We start from the raw sequence: 25,355 nt of genomic DNA, 5'->3' as shown, positions 1-25,355 counted from the left end.
CAGAGAGCGGAAAGGCAGGACAAGGGACCGCTCTGTCCTCCAGGTGGCAGGTGGGGGCAGGATCCCAGTGGCCAGGCACCTGGCCAGGGGCAGGGGGGACTGTAATTCATGCAGGTTGGGCTTGGAAAGAGCAGAACCACCACCTTTCTAGAGTCCTCCAGAAGCCACTCTCCTGCCCCCACTCCTCCTAGGGGGCCACACTCCTCCCCCCCACCAAGCTCGCTGTCCTCCAAGGAACCAGAATCACTCCATCCTCTCTCCACCCACAACCCCCTACCCTGAGGCCTGGAGGGAGCCCCTAGCAGTCAGCCCACCTCTCCCTTTCTGTAAGTCTGACTCCAGTCGTTCCTCGGGTTTTCCTCCACCCCAGGGGCTGAGAATCCAGCGTCAGACACACCTTTGGGTTTATAGTCAGCTAAGGCGAGTCTGGGGCTGGAGGTGCAGTGATCCCTGTGCAGAAACATCTGGGTAATCGGGAATCAGAACAGAGACAGTGGGCTCTGTCCAAACCCCAGCAGGTTTATAATTACAGGGGCGCCGGGAGGGACTGTTTAGACAGGTCGCACCAGCTCCTCGTTTATCCTCTGGGTGGAAACAGTCTGGAACTGCCTTTCACAAGGACGCTGCACAACGCCTGCTTCTCTGACTTTAGAGCCAACTTATCCGGACCAATCCCCTTCTGTGGAGCACGGTGGCCAAAGGCAACAGGAAAGCTGGAGGATTTGGAAGCAGCCCAGTGAGACCCTCCAGGCTCCCAGGCGGGTGACAGGGCGAGCGAAGGCAAACCCGCAGCTCCTCGGAGCCCCCCCACCTGTCAGCCTCCCAGTGCCAGGGCTGGGCCCCAGTACAGGCTCAGCTACCATCACCTATACAAGGTACCACGCACTGGTCATCTCAAGTACACCTTCCATTTTATTCTTTGTACCCTCCTCTTTGGCTGTTGACCACCAGACCCATCACAGACAGATTACCTGTTACAGCCTAAGTCCCAGAGTGAAACCAATGGCCCAAGTGAGAACGGAGCCAGGCAGGACCGCCCCAAAGCCCACACTCTCCTACCCTGAGCTGCCTTGGCTTCCTCCTGCCCGTGGCTCATCTCAACACTACCAACGCTCCCAACGGACTTGGGGCCCCCCAGGAGCCCCAGTGAGGTTGTGGCTGCCTCACTGCCGACTCGATGCACAACAGAGTGAGGGAGTGGCAGCCTGTGCCCCAAAACACCCTGCCCTCCCCAGCCAGTTCCTGTGTCCATGCCCCCAGACAGCTTTACTTCCTGCCGTCCCGAGCTGTGCAGGCCAGACCTGCAGCGCACAGGACGCCAACCCCCAAATACCGTGCGTCTCACACTGTGCCCTAAAAGGGTGTGGACCTCCCCATGCACCACTCTTCCCCCACTGCCTTCCACGGGGTCTGCCACACAGCTGGCACTCGGCAAGAATGTAAGCTAGGACCAGAAAGTGACTACAAGAAAATACAGGTGACTTTGGGCTGGGCAAGATCCTTAAAATTTCAAAAGTCAAAGCTGTGCGCTTACATGCATGCGTGTGTATGTCTATGAATACATCTTTTTTGCATCAAAAATTAAGGATTTCTGTTCAGAAGCCAACACCACGGACAAAGTTAACAGACCACAAACACTGTTTCCCAATCTGCTATGTCTAAATTGACAACACGCTAAACTGGAATATCCCAGTAAGTCCTATATACCAACATGAAAAAGGCCCCGAGGGAAGTCAGGCAAAAAGTATGAACAGGCAACTTCAGAGAGAAGCAAAGTCCAAGGGGCTGACGGCAGCGAGGTGCTCACACTCGTGTGATTGGGGAAATGCCCACGATCTGAAGGCTCTTCACCTGACAGACTGGCAAACCCCAGAGAGTGGGAACTGACAAGCGTGGGGCAGGGGGGCATACGGCATACGGGACCCTTACTGTATACACTGGGGGAAGGTAGCCTGAGGCAGGCCTGAGAACAACCAGGCAGTAATTAAGTCATTAAGCAGACACATGCCCTGTGAGGACCTGGCAATTTTGTTCCTGAGTCATCCCCACAGAAATGTTCTCTTGGGCTGTGGGCACACAGGAGTCTTCACCCTGGGGAATGCATGGGTGAATGGGGGGCGGGGGGAGCTGTGGCACACCAAGGCGGAGGCCAGCGGCGGGAAAAGTGCAGGACTGGGGTACAGACCTTGCGACCTGCACGGACCTCACGAACAGAAGGGAACAGAACGGCAACGGTGGGCAGCATGACAGCCTCGGTGTGAATTAAAAACAGCCGCACACAAAGCAAGGCTATCAAGTTTACGAGAACCCGGGCTGACACAAGCCACGACACTAGAGAAGGGAAGGGGCTAGTGTCAAAGGCAGGGAGAGAGATGGTGAAGGATGTGGGTGTTGGGTCGCATCCCACCTACCAGTCCCAGCGGTCTAATGAGGCGCAGCTTGTCTTCCCCGGGGAGGCTTCCCTGAGACCAGCTGTCCCTGCAGGACCACCAAGGGGGAGCACCTGTAGCGCCTGCACTCGCAGACAGGTGGGGCCAATTCCCCACCACAGGCTCCTGCTTGCTGGTCCACGTGGGGGCCACGAGAGCCCTTCCAAACACTGTCCCCATGGCCTGCGGCCACAGCTCGACCCACATGGGTCACGATCGTGCGTGTTCGCCGCCTCCCTGCCCCAGCTGGACTGCAAGCCGCTGGCCACGGGCATCACAATGAGTGCTTCTCGGCAGCAGCAGCATCATAAAAGAGCATGTCAACGCTGTGCCAGGCAGTGTAAAACAGCTCTACATGTGTCCCCTCCTGTGACAATCCTCAGCAGTGGATACCATTAGTGTTTCCATTTTATAGAAAAGGAAACTGGGGTCTAAAGAGGCAGAGTCACCCACGATCGTGCAGCCAGAAAAAGGAAGAGCCCGCCTTCCAGAACCTTCCTCGGGCTGAGAAGAGAGAGAGAGTAAAGCCAAGACTTAACGAGTCAATGTCAAGTGATGTGTGTGTTTCCAACCAGCCTTATGGGTCCCAGGGAAGGCCACAGACAGAGTTCAAGACAGAGAAGTAACGTACGGGCCCTGTTCCTGATTCCACTGTGTGCCACTGAGGCTCATCAGGAACCCCAAATCTGTAAACTACTAAGACCGCTTGCCGAAGATGACCTCGATTTCACGCCCAGAAGGCTTATTATGCCCTTTAACCTGGGACACTGAAGGCCCAGGCACCACAACTGCTCCTTGCACATCCTGGAAAGGCAGGTTCAAGGGCGAACCAGCCGTGCGGAGCGGACCGGACAGAAGGAAAAGCCCTTGGTGTTGTCCCTCCCTCCCGGCAAGTCCACGGAATCAGAGTCAAATGTTTTCTCCAAAGGTGATAAAGTACACGGAGAGGCTCCGGGACATTCTGAAAGACAAGGATGAAAAATGACCCTGTTGGGATTCCTTAACTACAGGCCTGCAGACGGTGGGGAGATTGGCTGAATGAGCTTCTGTTACCTGGTTTGAGTCCCCCAGCCCCCAGCCCCTAGCCCTCTCTGACGTGGCCGCCTCTCAGGAGGGACAGGCAAAGACCTGGGCCTGCCCCGAAATAAATGGCCTTGTGTGGGTCTCTCTCCCCACGTTTCTTTCCTTCAGCTGTAATGCAGAAGCAGAACTGCTTTTGTAAGGACTAATCACACTGGGCTAGGGTGGGTTTACGGTACGGGCCGGGTTTCTTCCCGGTCGGGTGCACTCTTAGCCCGGCTCAGGCATCGCTGGACAAGACCGGGCCATTTCCGCAGGTTGTCCATGGGGGCATAGGATCAGATGACCTCCAAGGGTCCTTCTCAATTAGAGGATTTCTAATGGAAGGGTCTGTCAACGCTACCAGCTGGCCGGCTGCCCCTGAAGCCCTCATAACTCAATTTCTGACAGCCTGGTGCCACCCTCTTGCCACACACCCATGTGTCATCAACACCTAACTGCGCCAAGAACTGTGGGAGGGACGAGGGATACAAACTTCTGTGGTCCCTACCTTCCTGGGGTTTGTGGTCAGATAAATAACACAATTACAGACGGTGACAAGTTCTGGAAGGAATGCCCTGGGTCATCGGAGTTGCCTGAAGGAAAGGGTGTCTGTGGCAAGAGCGAAGAGAACTCTGAGGGACAAGGCTGCTTTCTGAAGGCTCGAGGCAGGATATCAAGGCCCCACGGAGCATGAGCCACACGAGACGCCACCCCCTCGGGGAAACTGCCCCCCCCCCCCCAGCTCACCCTCCCTCGTTACTCCCGTATGACACATGTAGCTACAAGCCCAAATGCGGTAACACAGTGGGTTCCGAGGCAAGGACCGTGCCTTTATTCTCCGTCCTCCAGGCCAGGCCCACGGAGGGCACCCCATAAGATCCTCTCAATGCCCGAATGCCGCTGGAGCGGGAATCTCTGCTCCACGCACACAGGGAGGGATGGCAAAGTTGCTAAGCGCTCAGCTGGACGCACGGGCAACGAAGCAACCCGTGATCCTTTATTTACCAAGGTCTTAATCCAGTGAGCCATTCCAGCTCTCCTCACAAAACTAAAAGGAATGGACTGTTGGAGCACCACCAGAGTACCTCCAGGGATGACGGATGTCACTAACACTCGTGCCGATCTGGAAAGAGCCGTTTAAGCAGAAAGCAGCAGAGAGCCCCGCGGCTGCTTCACTCATGCTGACGAGGCTTTCCTTCAAACCCAGGATCCGAGTTAGTTCGGCCCCAGGTCTACCCGTGCCCCAGGCAGGCCGGGAGTGCTCCAGGCCTGGGCCTTGGGGTGTCGCCACTTCCCCACCCACGTGCCTGGTGGGGCGCACGTCATTTGCCACATCCCGCACACAGAGGCAGGGGGGCCCCACGGTGCCAGTGCAGAGCCTCCTGTCTCAGCCTAGCCCAGCCCCTACTCTGAACCCCCCCTTTCCGAACGGGGTCACCATCGACTTCAGGGTTGTGCAATCTGCTGGGCGCCTGAAAGCACCGGGGAGCGCGGACTCGCTCTGGAAAACCCTCGAGTCTGTGCCTGCTTGCAAGCTGTGCTCTGGCGCCCCTCGTTCTACGGGGCTCCACCTGACTTCTCCCTGCTGCCTTCCAGCTGGGCTCGCCCACCATCTGGGCTCCCAACTCACCCTGCACTGGAACCAGAGGATCTAGGAGTTCCCCACCTCGGTGCTCCCCTGAATTGGTCCTAACCTCACCGGGCTCCGCCTCCTCAAAACGGGGTAATGTCATTCACCTGGCGGGGCTCCGGGAGCCCGATCTGTGCTCTGGCTGCCTCTGACCCAGCGCCAGTCCTGTCTCACTCCGGGGCCTCACTGCGGTCCCGGATCCGGTTTTCAGCTCTCGCTCCCAATGCTGACCGGCCCTGCCGGCCGTGCCTGGAACCGTGCTCACCAAGTAGGAGGGTGAAGAAATGAGGCTCCTTACCCTGCCAAGGCACCCTGTGCCGCTCGACAGTTTCAAAGCACAAATCCCAGCCTTCAGCACCGTGGAAGATCAACTGCTTACCGATCTTTAAATGTCCCAAATGACGAACGAAAAAAAGAAGACCCAGAATCCCAGAAATCCCGGTTCTCAGGTCTAACTCCGAAGGCAGAACACATCGTGTCGAGAGGAAGGATGCGTTTAAACAAAGTTACTTCAGAGCTGACCTCCTCCTAGGGTGGCCAGCTAGGTTCACTGTGCTCTGCGCCCTCAGCATGCGATGCCCAGCGTCAGCAAAGGCCCGGCGACACCCATGGACTTGTCCCGAGCACAGCACACGCCCCACCTGCAAGCCATCACCCCCAAGACTCCACCCCCTGGCGCTCACACATGCTCACCCTTCAGCCGAGTGCCCGGGAAACAGCACGAGGACACGGCTGCCCAGTGACTAGGTCACTACCCTCCCTGAGTCTCCCTCACCCCAGGCAGGCGCTGGGCGAGGGGCACCCCACTGCCGTAAGAGCTGCCGCTAACCTGGATGGTGAGCCGGGTCTTGCCAGGTGCGTCAGCCAGGGCTCGCTGGCAGCTGTTGTCGGAGAAGCTCTAACCGTGAAAGGGGGCAAGGACAGTTAGAGAGCTGACAGCAGGTGAACCCCTGGGGCACAAAGCCAAATTACCTTGGGGGGGGGGGGGAGACTGCCAGACTGGAAAGGTGAGAACAGCACTTCCTCCAGGCGGTGCCCCCTTCCTTCCAGGCCCAGCCCCTCCCCAAATCCCGCTTCCACAGTCCCCCCACCCCTCCCTGGTCCCCTGCCTCAGAATTCCTGGTTCTACCTTCATGATTCCTGCAACCACCCCACACAACACACACACACACACACACACACACACACACACACACACACACACACACACACGGGCTGCCTCACCCTAACTCCAGGCCTGGGCCCCTCAGCTCCAGCCCCAAACGTCTGCATACAAATGTCTCCATGGAGCTAAGCCAGCACGGCCTAGTTGAGCATTCAAGAGCCCACCAGCTCTAAAATTGGGTAATTCTATTTATTTACTGAGTAGAAAGGGAAAATGTTGTATCTTACATGGCTTAAACAAGTTGCTTTCACGTCACTGAGATCAAACAAGAGAATAATTTATCTTCAGAGGACACACTTGACGGCAAAGCACCTTGAGTGTTCGATTCTCTCAAGGGACGGCTCCTTACGTGCAGTTTGGACGGGGGGGGGGGGGGGGGGGGGCGGGGAGGACAAGTACACAACATGCACGTGCAGGGCCGAGAAGCGGGTGAGCGAGGAGGCCACACTCCCTGGGGCTCGGGAATCGCGGCCCCGCAAGCACCCCGAGGAGGAGAGGTCCGCCTAGGAACCCGGGCAGGCTGTCTCTCTACTCTGAGCCCGAGGGGCACACGCGCGCGAACAGCCCGGACAGGACTCGACCGTCTTCACGCTGAAGCAGAAGCATTAAGCGTGTGGCGCTCACAGCAAAGGGGCACTTCTCTCCCGTAAGCAGCCCCCGGGAGGCTGAGAGCTGGGGCGAGAGAGCAGTTCCAGAGGCAGGCGCCTGGGCCCAAAGCCCGGCTCCGCCACCGACTCCTTCCGGGAAGCCGGGCATCCGCCAACCACCCGAGCCTCGCTTTCTCCACCTGCAAAGTGGGCAGTCGTAAGAACCGAGAACACCCACAAAGCCAGCGCAGGGGCCTGGCACAGAGCACGTGTGCATTAAATGCTAGCCGTCACGGGGCGCCTGGGTGGCTTGGTCGGTTAAGCGTCTGACTTCAGCTCAGGTCACGATCTCACGGTCTGTGGGTTCGAGCCCCGCGTCAGGCTCTGTGCTGACCGCTCAGAGCCTGGAGCCTGTTTCAGATTCTGTGTCTCCCTCTCTCTCTGCTCCTCCCCTGCTCATGCTCTGTCTCTCTCTGTCTCAAAAATAAATAAACGTTAAAAAAAAAAAAAATTTAAAAAAAAAAAAAATGCTAGCCGTCATCACTGTTTTTCACTTCTAAACCTCTCGTTGTCGGTTAACGTTCCTTTTAACACGTTCTGCTGAAAGTACACGGACCATAAGCACATAGCTTATGCGCACACAGCTGGGTGACTTAGCAGCGAGTACACACCCACGCGTGGGACACGGGGGCAGGGGGACAAAAGTCCCTGCTAGCCCAGAGCCACCTCTAACACAGCCCTGGTGAGCCCACTCGGGGTGGGGGGAGGGGGGAGGGGAGCCTCTTCCGCATCCTCACAGCGTTTGCTCTGGACCATTCAAAAGGCCCTTGTGTCTGTTTTATTCATGCCGTGTCCCCAAGGCCTAGCACGGGGCCTGGCACATGGCAGCACTCCACAACTGTTCACCGAAAGACTGATTTCTGCCCACTATTGTGGTTATTTGCACACATATTTTAATTCCGAATATTTCACGCATATTCGGAATGCGTGCAGAGCAGAGCAGGTCTTACCACCCAGCATCAAACCCCTTCCTTTCTCTGACTTACTCATGCATCCAGTCGACGATCATTCAGCGTGTCAGGCAGCGTGCTAAGTCCCAGGCACCCAGGCGTGAGAATTGGAGGATCGAGAATCGAGTCCTCGCCCTCAGGTTCTCAGAGCCCAGAGGGAGACGCACACAGTGAGACTACACACTGGATGGGCCTGCGGGAGGGCCGCCTGGGCCCCGCCAGAAGGCGTCAGGGAAGGCTGCCTCGAGAAGGAGCTGGAAGGAAACGGAGATCAGGCTGGAGGAAAGACCACGAGGAAGGCAGGCAGCGCCCTGGGGACAGGAGCCTGGGGGCGCTCCCGTTGTTTAGCTGGAGCCCAGGGCAGTGCCGCTCAGGAAGGACCAGGTGGTTCAGCAGCTGCCAGCAGGGGCTTAGGTCTCAGTTATGCTAACGAGTGTGGCTCCACTGTGGAGGGGATGCAGAAAACAGAAGCTTCCCACCCCCAGGGCAAGGAATCGCACAGGTTTGCTTTTCCGGATGAGCCGCCCTGGCTTCAGGCTAGAGAACAGACTGAACACGGCACAGGGGAGGCCAGGGCCCTGACCCTCCATCATGACGCAGCAGGTACTAGTTTGCCTGAAAGAAGGAATGAATTAGAAACTTTAGGGAAATGACGGCCTGCCACCAGCCTGCCGGCAGCTAGACCTGGGCACGGTGGGATTACGACAAAGGCGATGCACCCACGGACAGGCCGTCACGCGGAGGAGAACTCCGTCCAGGCCTGCGTACGTCAGGGCGGTGGCCGGAGAGCGAGTGGAAGAGGTCACTGCCACAGAGCACCAAGGTTGTTGTCTCCATGTGCCTCGTGCCTCCGCTCACCGTCCGCCTGCTGCCCTGTGACTGCCCGACGTGGCAAATGTTGGCTCTGGGGCCTCAAGACCGTGGACTCAGCCCAGGGTCTGGACCACGGCGGCCGCCATCAGGCTCTGCGGAAGCCACGGACACAGGGCACTGGCCTCTTCTGAGTATGTTACCTACGAAACTCGTCTAGAGGGACGGGAGAAGCGCACCCCGTTCCACACGGACAACTTTCCAGGCCAAACGGCGCTGCGTGTGGAGACGCCCGCAAGTGATACCCCGTCTCCACAGTCCGAGAGGAGGCTGCAGGGGGAGGTTTCTGTGAAGGAGGCACCTGCCGACTCTTCGGGGGCCAAGGTTCCCAGAACATGTTACAGCAAGACACTTCTGTCCTCTTCACCCCCCAAATACTCTTCTCCTCCAAGGCTCTTGGTGCCCACAGAGCGCGCGGTACGGGTCAGCCCCAGCCTGGCTTCTCCGGGGAGATGTGAGCTCTAAGCGCACATATGGCCGGCGGCTGAGCAGAACCCCTGCCTCGGGGATGAGGCGGATTCAGAGCCCAGTTTCTGAAGTTAGCAGTAGGCCCTCCCAGCCCGGCCACCGAGGGGTCCTCGGAGACCCGGGCAGCAGCAGGCCTGCAGGTGACAAACCCGCCATTTTGTGTGCAGAGCCCCCGAAGACAGAGGAGGCCAGGCTCTCCTAGGAAGCACTGGTGACACTTGAAAAGCCCCACAACTCGCAGCCGAGGCTCTCAGTGCACCGGCCCCAGAGCCAAAGAGAAGACCCGGGAGCAGGGCCTAGAAGCAGCGGACACGGTGGGAGGGCCCTCGGGCTTCTGGAGCGAGCCAGAGCCAGAAGACGTGCCAGAGGTAACCGAGCCCCCTTACCCCCGCCGGGAAGCCTGTGGGGAGGGGACGTGCCAGGCTCCAACTTGCCGAAGAAGCCACCCGCTGCTTGCTGAACAGCCCCCCGCCCCCGGCCCCAACCTACCCAATCCCACGTGACTTCCCGCCTCCAAAGAATTCACGGTCTTCAGCCCTCTGCAAGGCCCTGCTCATTCCGGCCTCCAGACTTTGCTCCAACCCAGAAGCCTGCCCCATCTCCCTGCTCCCGACTCAAAGCCCAGCCCCACCCACCCCACACACCTTCCCTGGTGATTCCAGCCAGCAGGCTCTCCTCCTCCGAACGCCACGACGCCCAGAGGCAGACTGCGGCTTGGTCCCACGGCCCTCAGACCCCATGGAGACCAGCATCCGTTCTCCACCCAGAGCCTTCCCCGCGGGGCCCCTCTTCTCTAAATGGCTCACTCTGTGTTGGGTGATACACAAAATGTCCCCTCCAAATACCCACAAGCACTTCCATTTGATATTAGTTCCTGTGGGTGATCTGTCCTCCCACAGATCAGGACCTGTTCGCTCATCTAGCAAACATGTGAGTGCGGAGTGAGTACCAATCCCGCTCGTCCTCCAAAGCACCTTTCCTGCCCCCGCCCAGGGGGAGCCCCACTTTCCACCGCGCTCTCCAGCCAGTCTTCCGGCAGCCCACGCAGTGATCTGTCTAGTGTCGGTCTCTTCCCACAGGAGCTTACCTCCAAAGGTCACAGCCAAAGGCTCCCGGAGGGAGGGGTCATGTCCCTCCTGTGCAGGCACATGGCCAGCATGCAGAAAAGGTTTCTGGAATGACCCACTCCAGTGAGTACCTTTCAGCGGAAAGGAGCAAGACTGAGCATGAGGACTTCTCCACCTCGAGACCACAAGGCTGTGTTGAGATTCGTACAGGTCTGTGGCCACATCAGCGAGAAGACACCTTTCGTGGGCAAGAGCGACCTTGCTGGCAGCTTGGAGAGATGCGCAGCTGGCCGCAAGCACCGACGCCACTCGGAGCCCGACGGGGCGGGTTCACCCTGAGTGATCGCTCCTCCCTTCAGCAAAAACCCATCCCGGAGGAGGAGGAGGTGGGCAGCATGGAGTTATACAAGCTGAAAAGTGATTTCAGAGACAGCATCACAAGGTGAGCCGACCCTGCCTAGAAAATAAATCGTTGGCCTTAGCATTCCTCGGGCAAAAGATGTTCTTGGCCGTGGACGTTATCGCAGCTAAGAATTTAACAGGGAGCCTGAGAGCTTCAATCAGCGACAGGACCTGTTAAAGCCACTCGATTTAATATATGCTGACACTATACACTGGCAACTTTAGCCTTTTTTTTTAAAGTAGCAGCTGAAGGCTTCTGCAGTAGCCCTATAAGTAGATCCCTGATGTCTCCAGAGCAGTTTCAGCCACCGAATGGGAACTCAAACGATGCCGCCAAACGCACCTTGCAGGAACAGGTGATGTGCTGTGTGCGTGCTGACCCCCAGCTCCCACATCGGAGGGACAGAGCTCCCCGCCAGCACTTGTCCTGAAGCCTCCTTTCCACACGCTCATTCCTGGAACCCTCACGACAATACTGGGATATAGGTACCATTTTTACCCCCATCTTACAGATTGGGCAACTGAGGCAAAGAAAAATTAGTAACTTGCCCCAAGCGCCCCACCCTCCACCCCTATGTAGTTAGTGACGAACCAGGAGTCGAGCCCAGGCCGCACCTCTGAACCGGTCCCGGTGCCTCTCCTGGCCTATGGCTCACAAGGCCCAGCCCACTGTGTGTGCCGACCTCTCTCGGCACCGTCATCCAGCTCAAGGCAGGTGCTGATTAGTACCGGACGGTAATGTCACCACAGTTACAAAACAAAAAGTCTCCCCACAGCTAAAGGATTCTGTCTAGTTTGGGTTCAGGGTCGAAACTAACGAGGACCTGCGTTTCCACCAGACACACCCGGTCTCGCTGGAGCTCACGGGAGGGCTCCGCACAGCCATCGCTGGCTGGCCGTGAGCTGGCAAGGCCAGTCTCCCTCCTGGGGGCGAGGGAGACCCGTCTGCCCGTGAACCTGAACCTGCACGGGGGGCAGTCCTGAATTCCAGCGCTGTCCCGGAGGCACCTCCAGACCGTATTCTGTAACTGCCTGTTCCAACACAGCTTCACATAGTCCACCACGGACACCCCACAACCCCCACGGCGTGAGGACATTCCTAACAACGCCAGGAAGCCACTGCTGTGGCAGCCGGACTCAACCGTGACTCTGTCGTCACCCTGTCACTCTTAGGGCCTTCTGAGGAATGTTTCCTGAGGCAGGTGTACCTCTCTGGCTACTGAAATTTGGGCTCTGGCCTGGATACCCACCAGGGAGGCTGAGGGGTAAGGACTTGGACCGTCCCATTTCCCAATGGAGTCTCACATGACCTAGCACGTAGTAGCTGCTCATGAAACACAGACTTTTCACAAGATGAAGTATTCAGCTAAAAGTCAATAATGACCTTTTGGCCAACACATAGGAAAGAAAAGTGTTAACAGAACTCTGAGTTCCTTGCTCACGTTTTTTAACACTGGGCACCTGTGATCACTGTCTCTACTAGACAATAATATCAGATGGTGTTTGTTCTCAGACAAAACGATACACCTACTCAATCTCCGTTTATAAAACTAATTCGTCCAAGTCCCCAGCAAACCCCAGCGCTTCCTCCTTGTATCTCATGCCACTCGAGCCTCTGTTGCCTGGAAAGCACCCACATGGGTGCTGACGTCTGTATTCTCACTTCACCCTGCAGCTTCCCTGAAGGCCAGTATCCTCTATTTTTTTAAGTTTATTTATATATTTTGAGAGAGAGAGAGAGCGCGCACAGAGGTGACTGTGTGCACGCCAGTGGGGGAGGGGCAGAGAGGGAGAAGGAGAATCCCAAGCAGGCTCCACATTGTCTGACATGGGGCTCGAACCCACACACTGTGAGATCATGGCCTGAGCCAAAATCAAGAGCTGGACACTTGACTGACTGAGCCACCCAGGCGCCCCTTACCCCCCCTTTAGAGATGAAGATTCTGAGGCTCTTATCAGTCAAGCCACTTGCCCGGAATCACAGCTAGCAATGGCACAGTCGGGAACAGAACCCAGATCTTTCTAACTGCAAAGCCGGTGCTCTCTCCACTAAGCCCACCGCTGCCTGGAAAGTTCCAGGGGTTTTGCCCCAAGAACAAAAATGGACTTTCCTTTAAGCAGCAGGCAGAAAAAAGTAAATGGGCTCAGGAAGAGTGACTTCCAGAGAAAACAAAACTCCCCCCCACCACCACCACCTCCACAAAATTTCTAATCAGGGAAGGAGTTCCTCATGGGCCTAGACTCACGGGAAGATGCTCTGACAGCTCAAGGGCGGTTTGCTCGGCCCCCTGGACAGCCTGCACTGTCCCAGCATGGTGTCACATCACTGCCGTCCATTTTTCCACACACGACTCAGAAGCCACGTGGCCTCTCGGGCCAAGCCCCGCAACGAGCATACACAGAGCCAAGTCACAACACGGCTAAGCACGAAAACGAAGATCCGAGAATGGACAGGCACTAAGACCCTGACAAACGCTGCTTTATCAGTCCTTCCTGGCAAGGTCAGCTTACCACCTGCACTGATAGCCAAGCCACCCCTGCCGCCACCTGGATCTGACCCCGAAGACAGGGCCTATCTGGGGTATGCTCATCTCCTCCCCAGTTCCGGCCAGGAGAAGCCAGGCCCGTCAGGCACCATCGGCCTGCTCTCCGCACACGTGAGGAAGCAAGGGTGGGCATTACCTCCCAGAAGCTATCGCTGGACACTTCCACTCCAACGGAGTCGTCGTAAGCGACAGACATCTCTTCGGACAGTGAGGGAGCAGCGGCCAATGCTTAGCGCAGAGGTCAACTTCAGATGCTCAAAATCCGTAGACAAACCTGTCAAAGAAAAAGCACATCATTGTGGTTTTTAAATTCTTTTTTTTTTAAATTTTTTTTTTAACATTTATTTATTTTTGAGACAGAGAGAGAGAGAGAGAGAGAGAGAGAGCATGAACAGGGGAGGGTCAGAGAAAGAGGGAGACATAGAATCTGAAACAGGCTCCAGGCTCTGAGCTGTCAGCACAGAGCCCAACGCGGGGCTCGAACCCACGGACCGCGAGATCATGACCTGAGCTGAAGTCGGACGCTTAACCGACTGAGCCACCCAGGCGCCCCTTAAATTCTTAAGGTAAGAAGCAAGTCACGGCCATCACACGACTTCCATATCCATTACTGCCTTAGTACAGAGCAGTCTCAAACGTTCCCTTTAGGTGAGAGAAAATCAATAAACACATATATATGCATGTGTTATATGCCCGTGCGCGTGTGTATTTTGTATTAACAAGCGAACCTTCTCAACACCTTACTGAAGAGCTCAAAGAGCTTTCTGGAGAACGGTTCGTGTTCTTAGACCAACAGATTGATAACCTTACTAAACAAGCTTCCTCGTCGCTTGGAGAAGGAGAGCACGTGTGCGGAGAACAGCGAAAGCAGGCAGAATTCCTGCATCTCTGGACTCGCCCTGCCCCAGCCTGTGCCACCCACCGGGCAGGACTAGGCCCTGCAGTCAGACACGAGAGGAAGTCATCCGCCTTGGACACCTGACTCCACCCCCAGGCTCCCCCATGTTTCACTTGTGTTGGGCAGTGTGTCCCCAGCCATTGTGTTGGGCAATGTCACCTCAGCCACTGAGGCCCCAGATCAGACCAGTTTATTCTGATACCATCAGTGTGAAGGTCAGCTAGAGTAAAGACAAACAGGCTAAAGTGACCACTTCTGGGTCATGAGGCGGTGTTCTAAACCCAGGCAAGGGTAAAGGCATGATTAACCCCCTGCTAGAGGGAGGTGCCACGATGTTCACGAGCAAAGACCACAGCGATGCATGACCCGTCCACGGCCACATGAGACTCGCTGGCTTCTTGGTGAAAAGTTGACTCCGCCCTCCTTCCCATCACCCTGTGTCCAGATCACACAGCCAGAGTTCTGAAACTTCCCCTCACGACCAGAGTCAGGAGTCCAAAGCTTCAGCTTCGCTCGGGGAGGGACCAGGCAGGATGGGGTGGATGCACGGTGACCCACACTGCTAAGCCTCCAAGGTACAAGACTTTGTTCTGGACCCTTTTCCATATGCTACCGCATTTAATTCTTACAACCCTCGAAGCAACAACCCAGAAGCGTGGTAAGGAACAGGAACACGGGCTCTAGAGTCAGGCTACCTGGGCTCTAATCCCAGACCTGTTACTCACTAGCTGGGCAGTAGTTGGCAAGTTACCCAACCTCTCTGTGCCTCAACAGCCTTATCTGATTATGGGACGTACATCACAGAATTACAGTGAGGGTGAAACGAGGCCAGACACACAGAGGCAAACAGTACTGTGGTCCGTAGTGAGCGCTATGGACACAGTAAATTACAATGTAACGTCATTAGATAGTAATAATTACCACTATCGTTACTTTTGTCTCCACTTTATAGTTGAGAGAACTGATGCTCAGGGAGGGGAGGTTAAGTAACTTGTCTACGGTCACCCAAGTCATGAATGGCGGAGACAAACATTTGACAAGTTTGCTACGGTAATGTTCTCTCCATCGCACCAAGATGTTTTCCAAGAACGACCTGAAGTTTAAATAAATCTGGTGTCCTATAACCTAAGACCTAGTGGCTATTAAAAAGGCTTCATGAGGGGCGCCAGGGTGGCTCAGTCGGTTAAGCATCCGACTTCGGCTCAGGTCACGATCTCGCGGTCCGTGAGTTCGAGCCCCGCGTCGGGCTCTGGGCTGACCGCTCAGAGCCTGGAGCCTGCTTCCGATTCTGTGTCTCCCTCTCTCTCTGCCCCTCCCCCGTTCATGCTGTCTCTCCCTGTCTCAAAAATAAACATAAATATATATATATATATATATATATATATATATATATTTAAAAAAAAAAGGCTTCATGTGATGGATGTCACAGCTTCTGAAGATGAACACAGCACTTGTAGAGCCAATAAATTCAAAGAGCGGATGATGGTACTTCAAAGCCAAGTGCTCCAAGTTCACGCACGCTATAGCCAGGTGGTTGCCCGGGCGCCACGTGAACACACTTCCTGACAGCGTGCCGGCTGGACCTCGCTCCAACATCACAGGGCAGCGTGTCATTTTAACTCCAGGGTATCAGAAAGGCCGACCATCTTCTCTGGCTGGGCCCTGGTGCCACGTCCCACAGCACCCCCATCTATGCAATCGTGTGCTCTTGGCCCGGGCCCTCCTGGGAGCACGCCGGCCCATGTTTGCAGTGGCAGAAAGTCTTCTACCCAGGCCAGCCGTCTCTGCTCCAGGCTCCTCAGGAAATATCTGGGCTTTGGGCTCAGGCAAGTCTCAAAGTGGTCCGATCCGGCCACTGGCTAGGCTGCCTGGCCAGCTCTGGGAACAGCTGCAGGGAGGAGCTGCAGGGATCTGGACGGAGAAGCAACTCGATACCTGAAGAGCTCAGCCGGAGGGACTCAGACTCGGCTGGGGTTCAGCCATGGTGTAGACGTAAACGGACGGTCGGTTCTGCCTGAGATTTATTAAGAGCTTATTAAGTGCTGGGAGCCAAGAAGAGTTGCCACTGGGCTCACAGCACAAAAAGACACACTTGACTTCTAGGGGCCAGAACCTGAATCGCCAAGTAACAAAACCAGGCAACACTGGATGGAGTTGCAAGGGCTTCAGAGAGGAGGCCTGCTCTGAGCTGACCAGCAGGAACAAGGCGAGTCCAGCTTTCCTCGCCCGAGCCCCACACTGGCAACGTGGTGATGCTCCCTCACTCCAGGGTCCTGAGCCCACCCTGGCACTGCACTAGCCCACTGCGACAGTCCCCAGGTGACAGCGGTCCCGGCGCCAAGCTGACCCCTGGCCTCAAGGACAGAGCTTTCGACATTTCACGATGAAGTATGATGTCTACTATGCGATATTTTAAAATACCATTTTTTAGGTTAGAAAGTTCCTTTCCACTGTAATTCTTCTAAGAGCTGTGATCACAAATGGATGTTTACGTTAAGACTGGCTTTATTTTTCCTTAAATGTTTGGCAGAATTTGTCAGTGAAGTCTCCTGGGCCTGAAGTTTTCTTTAAGCACTTCTCATCATACATTCTAGTTAAAAGGCAGAAGACTATTCATGTATTTTCTATTTCTTTGTGTGATTTTGTAAAGTTGTGGTTTTATAGGGAATCCAGGCGACTTTTTTGCAAATTTTTTGGCATAAAATTGTTCACATTATTCCTCCTATGGTCACTTTAAAGACTGAGGGAACTGTAGTAGCGTCCCTCTTTTCATTGTTGGCATTAGGTTTTTGCACCTTTTCTCTTGATCAGTCTCATCAGAGATTTATCAGTTTTCATTTTTATTTTTCAAAGACTCAGCTTTTAGCTTGCTTTCTTTCAGCTGTCTACTGAGTATCTGTCTTCCTTTTCCTTGATCTCTTCCCTTTATTAATTTCCTTCCTTCTACCATTTTTGGCTTCAGGTTGTTCTTTTTCGGACTCTGGATATGGAAGTGCAGCTTATAAGCTTTCTTTCCTCTTTTCTCACATATGCATTTAAAACTATATATTTCTCTCCAAGTATAATTTTAGCTATTCCACAACCTCATTTATTTTTTGTAATAGTCCCATCAGGCAGGTATCTTTATTCCCTTTTCACAGATGAGAAACTGAAGGTCAAGTAAACTGTTTAAGGTGATAAATGGTGATAAATGGTGAGATTATGACTCAAGGCGAGGTTCTGTGGCTCTAAAATGCCAAGTTCTTCCTCTTACAGTTTGTTACATATAATTAGCTGTTTGTGGGTATTATACTATGAAAATACCAAGAAAGTAGGAGTGCTTTCCTCCATGGGGTGTAAGAAAAGCTGCGAAGGGACTGGCAGGCGGATGGGCTCTGCTCCTGTGGGCTAGAGAAGGGCTTCCTATCTATAAGCGGAGAAGGTGGTCAAAATGGCTCAAGGGAGACCAGGGAATCTCATTTCCCGGGAAATCCGTGACGGGTGATTTTACAAAACAGATTTTGCAAAAGCAGAATCAGCTCCCAGCTTTCAGGGCTCACATAAGAAATGTTCTCCTGACCAACAGAGAGATTCGTTTTTTTACCACCAGAATGTGACCGGCGCCACGACTCAACAAGGCACAACGATCAGCCACTCTTCCTGGCCCAAATGACCTCCTGAGTCACACCAGCCATACCCAGGCCCAGAGATGGTCCGGAAGGGACTGGAAGAAAGGCGCCCAGAAAGTATCACGTGGCCCCGTGACGCCAGGGTCATGTGTCAATTTAAAATTGGAAAGAGGGGAAGACCTGCCATTATCGGCTATTTTTGGTGAGCCTCATTCATTCATTCATTCGTTCGTTTGTTCAACAAAGATCTAAGTTTCAAGAACTGAGCTTATTAGTGCCGGGAATGCAAACGGCCCATGAGCTAGACCTTGGTTTCTTTTAAATGAAACTGAAAACAACTAAACTGGACTAGAACAATGGGAAAATTAGGGAAGATCCCAATGTTAAATCTGTCAAATGCAAACAGAAGAAATATTCTTTGCCTTTACAGAGCTGTAAATAAAGTGAAATTGGTAATGAATGCTTGATGGCAATCAAAATAAAGTCTCATAATGTCTGTTCTACAAATTTACATGAGACAAGAAAAAGCGATAATGCCCGATGTTAAGGGGTCTCCATGTACCAGTCGGCTTGGGTATCCTTTTTATTTTTACTTTTTTAGCTGTATTTGCAGCTTCGGAAAACAAAAAGAACCCACATTTCCGCAGAGAACTCAGAGGAGAGTCCGGCAGAGAAAGGAAAGGCAGGAAGAAGGGTCAGCCACAGCTCCAGCGCTCACAGACAGCACAGGGCCTGCTCCTCCCAGTGTGTTTCCCAGCATCACTTCGTTGTGGGGGTGGACACGTGTGTGAGCGCCTAGAGCTGCAGACAAGCAACTCTAAGGTAAGAGGAGAGGCCCCAGGACACAGCCCGTGCTCTAAGGAAAATGAGATTCCTGAACAAAAACCCCTAATGTCCAGCCCGACACCGGTGCTCCCTTCCAGTGTGGACGCTCACTTGAGCACGCGCCCTCCTGAGCAGGAACCAGCTGCAGACCAGGCCACGCCCAGGGAAACCAAGGCCACCAGAAGGAACCAGAAGAACTGGCTAATGCTACCACACAGGTGTTCAATAACTATCTAAGGACTGAATGATACCCCCAAAGTAGGCTCTCTCGGCCAAGGTTGGCCATGCTTGTGTCAAATCAAAAGGCGAGGACTCAACCCGGCCCCTGTGACTCCATGCGGCCCGACCGCAGCAGGACACCGGTCGTCCAGCCAGAGTCGTCCCCAGCTCTGGAGACCCTGTGTGGATGGGAGGCCGCTCCCTCAGAAAGGGCGCCTGAGTCTCAGGGCTGTCACGATAGCCTGATCGAGGCTATCGAGGCTAGTCTAATACTGACACCCGAAGCATCCCCAGTGGTCCTCGGCCTGTCAGGGAATATCACTCAGATTTTTTGTTCACACGCAAGCGTCCCTAGCCGTAAAAATGAATCTGGTTTTAGCACACCTGGGCTGAAGAAACATGGAAGTCGGGGCAACTGAGGCCTCTGAGGATAACAAGAGAACCGCAAGCCTGTTCCTCCAAAAGGAGATGGGTCAGGCGAATTTCCTGGTTCTGCCTCCTTCCTTCTTTCAGGGTCCTGAGCCAACCTAAGCCACGACTAAGCTTGAGGATGTGCTACAGAATACACTGACCTCTGAGGCCAAAGGGTACCGAATACCTCCCGAAGTATGTTTACTGAGGCCAAAAGCATATAGTGTGTATTTATTTATTAATTGGGTGCTTCTCAAGGGGAAGGGGAAGGTCCCGGGGAGGCAGCGGGTATCTCAGCTCCGACTCTGTGGACTCAAGTCGTCGTCCCCTGTGAGAGCCCCATCTGTCCTCTAAGGCGGGGACACCAATGGCGCCCTGACCTCCCGAGGTATGAGGAGGCTCAGGGGAGGTAACAGATGCGGGAGAACTCTGGAAAAGCGCAAGGTGACAGACAAATGAGTCAGTGCCACTCTTTCCGAGGACGGGACGGAAGCGAGCGTGTCTTCGGTATATGCCACCCTGTCCAGCCCCCAGCAGGGACTGATCACTTCTTCCTGAAGCAACTGAACCGTGATACTCCGCCGTAAGCTCGGAACAAACGCTGCACGTGCCCCCGGCCCTGGGGTACGCTATGTGCCGAAGTCACCACAACAGGCTTTCACGGTCCAGCCCAGTGACAGGAAAATGCCAACTGAATGTCAAACAACGGATTCCGAAACGAACCTCTGGGACGAGGTAGTGTATGCTCAGTTATTCTTGACTCCTTCTTTGTCTTTCGACAAAGAGAAGACAATATGTTCCCCATGTATTTCCTCGAACCGTCTTTCTTTCCCCCAAATCACAACAAAGCAGCTGGTTCAAAAGAGGCACACACACGTCTCCCTCCCTCCCCACAAGGGCCCACGGAGCAGGCACGAAGACACGCGTAACACCCGTAACCCGCAACGTCACAGCAGCAGGCTAGAGGACACGCTAGAAACTAGCAGACAGGTCTGGGCCAGAAGAAAACCAGCCCAAACGCCAGGGTGGGAATGAGCCTTCCCAGGGTAGGAGTGCCAAGCCCAGGGCCGAGAAATGCCAAGGGAGGGGGGCCCTGAGGGGCAATCATAGGAATTTTTAAAACTGCATTTGTGACCAGCAAGCCTAGACTCCCTTCAGGGAGGCCTGCCTGGGAACCCAGAACAGGTTCCTACACATCCTGTTCTTTTTTCATAAACATGAACTGATAACCAAGGGAAGGACCAATGGCGGAAGAGCCACGAAATAAACAATGATGAAATAAAAACCCAAACCATGAAAAGACCAAGATCAACAGGACAACTTTCATTTGGAGCTGATCTCTAGGGAAAACACAGATACTTCAGGGAACGAGACAGAAACCCGAAGGAACTCTGATAAGACTTCTCCAAGAAAGTCAAGGCTTGCTGTAAACAGGAACAGGCTGCTATGAAAAAGGAGCAATCAAGAAATAAGATTTGTTTTCTTGATTTTTAGGAACCTTATTACCAAAACTAACATTTTGATGGATAGTCTGTATAACAGAATGACGAGACTATGGCTGAAGCTAGTTGACTTCGTGGATGATAAGACCACAGGCATTTCCTATTACATAAAACAGGAGAGAGAGATGTGAGCAGGAGGCTGGTTAAGGGACAGGAGGTCCTACAGGCTGGGAGGGGCCAGGAGTCCCAGCACGTTGCTCACTTACCCCTCACGTCTAGCACCCCCAGTGTTGCACGTCAAAGGTGCTCAGCAAAGACCTGAGTACGAGAGGAACAGGTTTACAGCCTTCCCCTCCTCTCTTTCCAAGGCCCCTGGGAGGAAGGTGGCTCTGCGGCAGTGACCTGTGGGTCGTCAGTGCAGTCCAAGGCAGGATCCCCTTGGAGACCCTAAGATTCCAGCTGCTCAAGAGGCAGGGACAGTGTGCTTCTGTCTGAGACCTTGTCTGTCCCGCAAAGGTATATCGGCAGCGAGCTCACGACTCAAAAGCAAGGAAGTCCTTGTAAAAGGTTTTACAGTGTAAAAATGTACAAGGGTAAAGTGTAAAGGTGTACAGATCATCACCCCCTCTCCTCCCCACCCTCCTGAAATGCATATCCGTGGCCCTCCTCACGTCTCCTGGGCGCACAGTAGGCCCTCGATAGGCCCTCAATAGATATTAACTGAGTGCACGTGCTAAGAAGCACTTGACGAAGATCTGGGAATCCGGAACCCAGGAACGACTGAGGCAGGGGGAATGCTTCCAGATCTCTGGCTTCCAGGGACTTCTGCCACTGACGTATGTAAACACTGGTGAGTCAGAGCCACTCCTAAGACGGTAGGCGGTCTCAGAGGTTAATGGAGGTGGCCGAGGGTGCCCTTGGCCCAGGCTGGGAACTGGCATAACCTTCTTCCCCTCTGGGCCTGATAACAGGTATCAGGTAAACAAAAAATACAAATTACAGAGGTACATCTAGCTCGCTCGAAATGCCCTTAATCTGCTCTAAAAAGGAAAAAGAGAACGGGTCATTAGGCCAAAAAGCTATTACTATAAAGCAAGCACAGTCGGAGTGAAGGGGCCATGTTTCATCTCCCCTGAGAGTCGGCCTGGCGGGGACGGGGAAGAAAGCCCCCTGCGGTCCTCCGTAACCCGGAAGGAAGGCGTCGTCGCCGCTGCCTCCCACCCCACACTGGCCTGCCCCGTGCTGCCCTGCAGGCCTCTCAGCAAGAGCACACGCCAGACCTAGGTCGGTTTCTTCGTTATCCACGGTGGGAAATTCTTCACTCACTGCAGAGTGACCACAATTTCTCCTAAGCCACTATCTGGCCCGGAGTGAGGGGAGATTCATTCCCTGCGGGGCAGATTTACCCATTCATGCCACGAGCTGATGTGTGCATACGTACCGTGTGTCAGGCACAGCGGCTAGGTCCCCAGGATGCAGCGGTGAATGTGACGGACACGGTCCCGGCCCCTGGACCCGACACCCTAACAGGACACACTGGCACGCAGTGAAGTACAACGGCCGTACTCTGAGGCACGCGGGCACGCGACGGACAAGAGAGAGGCTTTTCCAGAAGAGCGAGGGCAGCAGCCAAGGCCCCACGAGTGCCGGGCCTGTTCCAGCACCCAGCACGGTGGGAGCCCACGCGCATGCCCGAGGCAGCACTGAGGTCGGCGGGGATGGCCTGGCACCACTCGTGAGCTGCATGGAACGCAGATCCCTCCGTCTGAGCGACTGGTTCAGACTTCGAGCCTCAAGTAACCCTAAGACGCGCTCTCGGAGAGCAAGCGATGTGAATGCCCGGTCATCTCAGATCTGTCCTCGTGTGTTGTCACATGCCTCTCAACGCGTGGTATATTTCACAAAAGAGGAACATCTGGCCTTTTACCCAACTATCTCCTCTAAAGCTTTATCCTACAGATAAATTCACCCAAGAGGCAAACGCAGGTATTCACTATGGTGTTATTTTTAATAGCAACAGAAAGAAAGAAAAAATCCTGAAAACCCCTGACTGTCCGTCAAGAATCAAAGATGCCAGTACAGGGGTGCCTGGGTGGCTCAGTCGGTTGAGCGTCCCACTTTGGCTCAGGTCATGATCTCGGGGTTCATGAGTTCGGGCCCCACATCAGGCTCACTGCTGTCAGCACAGAGCCCCCTTTGGCCTCTCTGTCTCTGTCTGTCTCTCTCTCTCTGCCCCTCCCCGGCTCATATTCTCATTCTTTCTCTCTCTCTCTCTCTCTCTCTCTCTCTCTCTCTCTCTCTCTCTCACACACACACACACACACACACACACACACAAATGAGTAAACATTAAAAAAAAAAAAAAAAGATGCCAGTAGAACAGAGGAGGAGGGAGGGGACAGAGTGTACAGACATGAGAGATACCCCACGCATCAATCGGAACAGTGGGTGTCGCATGGCAGACAGAGTCCGAGCCCACTGGTATTACAAAACAATCAGGCGCCCACCAAAGCGCACCCACGCACACAGAGTCCCAGTGAGGTCTCTGACTTCTCTAGGGGGTGCCTTGGGGCCGGGAAGGGACTTTGCAGTTTCCCCCCCAACCTTCTAAGCGATTTGAAAATTCTGACTATGGGCAGGTAACACTCTTAGAGTAGAAAAACTAGTTAATAAAAACACGCCCTTTTGTTTCATTAACAGCCTGTGTCGGAACGAAGGCCAGTCCCCTCTGTACCGCGCGGCTGCCCCGCATCTTTGAGAGAAAAGAGGTCCACGTGCACCCCGAGGACTGACCGCCCCTCCTCACCCACCCCAGCCCTGCCCACCGGGTGTCCAAGTCCACCACCACCTCTCCCTGCAACGACGGAGGGCACCTCCTGAAGGGTATCCCGGGGAGCCCTGTTCCTCCAGCCTATTCTCAACACAGTGTGACCCTCTCCCAGCTCAAGTCACACCCCATCGCCGCCCTCACGCAGGGTAAAGGCCCAAAGCACCCGTGCAGAGTGCAGCCCTCCCTGCTCACTGCCCACCTCGTCACCTCCCCGAGCCTTGCACCGCCCCGCACACCCACTCCCTGCGACCAGCTTCCCCCGGGGAGCCCACAGCGGGAGGCTGGTGTCCTCGGGCCCCCGGGCAGGTCTTCTCTGACCCGTGTGGTCCCCCCACAGCCTCTCACACTCCCAGACCCCGTCTCCACCTTATCCTTCTCCCCCAAGCGCTTACTTCCTTCCAAGGAGATGTATCATTTACTCGATCCTTCTGTCCACAGTCTACTCTCCGTCTCCCCCTCTGGAATGTGAGCTGCCGCAGGGCAAGGATTTTTGTTTTGTTCACTGCGGTAAATCCCAGCACCCAAGGTCCCACACGCCACGGTCGCTCCGTAAAGGCTTGCTGGACGAATTCAGGATGAGAAAGGCTGAACTAAACAGTCTCAGTAATTCTGACTTCCACAGATTGAAGATCCACAGGTGGAAAATACTCGGAGCTTGACTGTGAAGATGTTTTAACTCTAGTGGTTAGAATTCTTTTATTACCAATACTGCATACGTTAAACCGGTCCCCCTCTCCACCCAGGCCACACAGGAGGCCCTTCTGCCACTCAGCCCCCTGGGCCGGACCACCCCTGCGGCCCACAGGTTCCCGGTCCTCTCAGCCTCCGGCCTCGGTTCGGGCCATTCCGTGTGTCCAGGCAGCCCCCCGTGAGAAAGGACAGGCTCGCTAGCCGCCTCCCATGAGGTGGGCTAGGTGGGAGCAAGGCCTGAGCTAATACCCTGCTTTGCACCATTAACAAAGCAGGAACGCTTTTTTTTTTTTTTTTTTTTTTTTTTAATAGCTTAAATATCTGGCACAGCCTATTCTGTTTCCGGTGATTTCATCTGGAAAAGTGAACAGTCCTCAAAGGAAGAGATAGAGATCAGCAAATAAAGTGACTTGTATCTCCGGAACACCGTGTAGAGGGTTCACTTCAACAACGGAAGGCCGCCTGTGCGCGGCAGGATGCTTGGTTTTAAAGGCTGCCCCCGCGGGGGAAGGACCCGGGGGCCGGTGGCACGGCAAGCCACAGGCCCGGGCAGGGAGGGCAGGGTCGTCCACGAGCACCCGCCAGGGTGGGCCGTGTGGGCTGAACACACTGAAAGGGGCTGTGGGATTAAGACCCGGCATCTGTGCGCAGCCAGCATGGGGGGCCGTGGAAGCCGTCCCCGGAACTAGCAGAGGGTCTGAGCACTTCGGCGGAGGACTAACTGGGGTGCTGGGGACAGGAAGGTGGGGGGTCTCCGGAACTCCGTGAGGACACGCAGCTGCCTCGCCCCGAGCAGACGCGCGGCCCAGCATCCCGAACGCCCCAGTTCGGAAGACAGAAAAAGGAGGGGAAGGGCTCATCTTGTCCTGTTTTAGTCGACGCCACAGAGCAGCCTTTTTCCTTCCACAGAGAAAGCCGTGTCGGGGAAGCAAGGAGGAAACCAGGGAGGCTCTCCCGCAACGTCAAGTGCGGCCCCCACGGCGGCCAGGGCCCCTCCCCAGCTGCTCTCGGCCAGCGCCGAGTCGGGCCCACTGTCCCCCCGCTTGCCTGGTGCAGGGCCTGGCCCACCCGCCCTGGCTCTCACTACTCGGGCTCTTCTTCCCTGACCACCCGTGGTCTGTCTTGCCACATTTGTGGCCAACGAGCCAGCCGTGGTCTGCTTTCCTCAACGCGAGCACGGCAAGCATTTCCCCGGC

General features: G+C 54.9%; 1 protein-coding gene across 4 annotated transcripts in view; it reads right to left on the bottom strand.

Moving 5' to 3' along the window:
• The window catches only part of PACSIN2 (protein kinase C and casein kinase substrate in neurons 2), a 136,130-nt gene that overhangs the window by 26,268 nt on the left and 84,507 nt on the right, over positions 1 to 25,355 (bottom strand). For 2 of the 4 annotated variants that reach the window (XM_058741114.1, XM_058741115.1), the window contains exon 2: positions 13,373 to 13,510. In XM_058741114.1, coding sequence (XP_058597097.1) covers positions 13,373 to 13,432 — 60 coding nt within the window. In that variant the 5' untranslated portion in view covers positions 13,433 to 13,510. Of the gene's footprint in view, positions 1 to 2,411; positions 2,524 to 13,372; positions 13,511 to 25,355 lie in introns of those variants that run through there. The other 2 variants (XM_058741113.1, XM_058741112.1) reach the window with 2 other exon arrangements.

The sequence above is a fragment of the Neofelis nebulosa genome, chromosome 8, assembly GCF_028018385.1.
Source record: "Neofelis nebulosa isolate mNeoNeb1 chromosome 8, mNeoNeb1.pri, whole genome shotgun sequence".
Classification (NCBI taxonomy): Eukaryota; Metazoa; Chordata; class Mammalia; order Carnivora; family Felidae; genus Neofelis; species Neofelis nebulosa.
The sequence above is the reverse complement of the archived record's forward strand: the minus strand, read 5'-3'. Positions and strand labels throughout refer to the sequence as shown.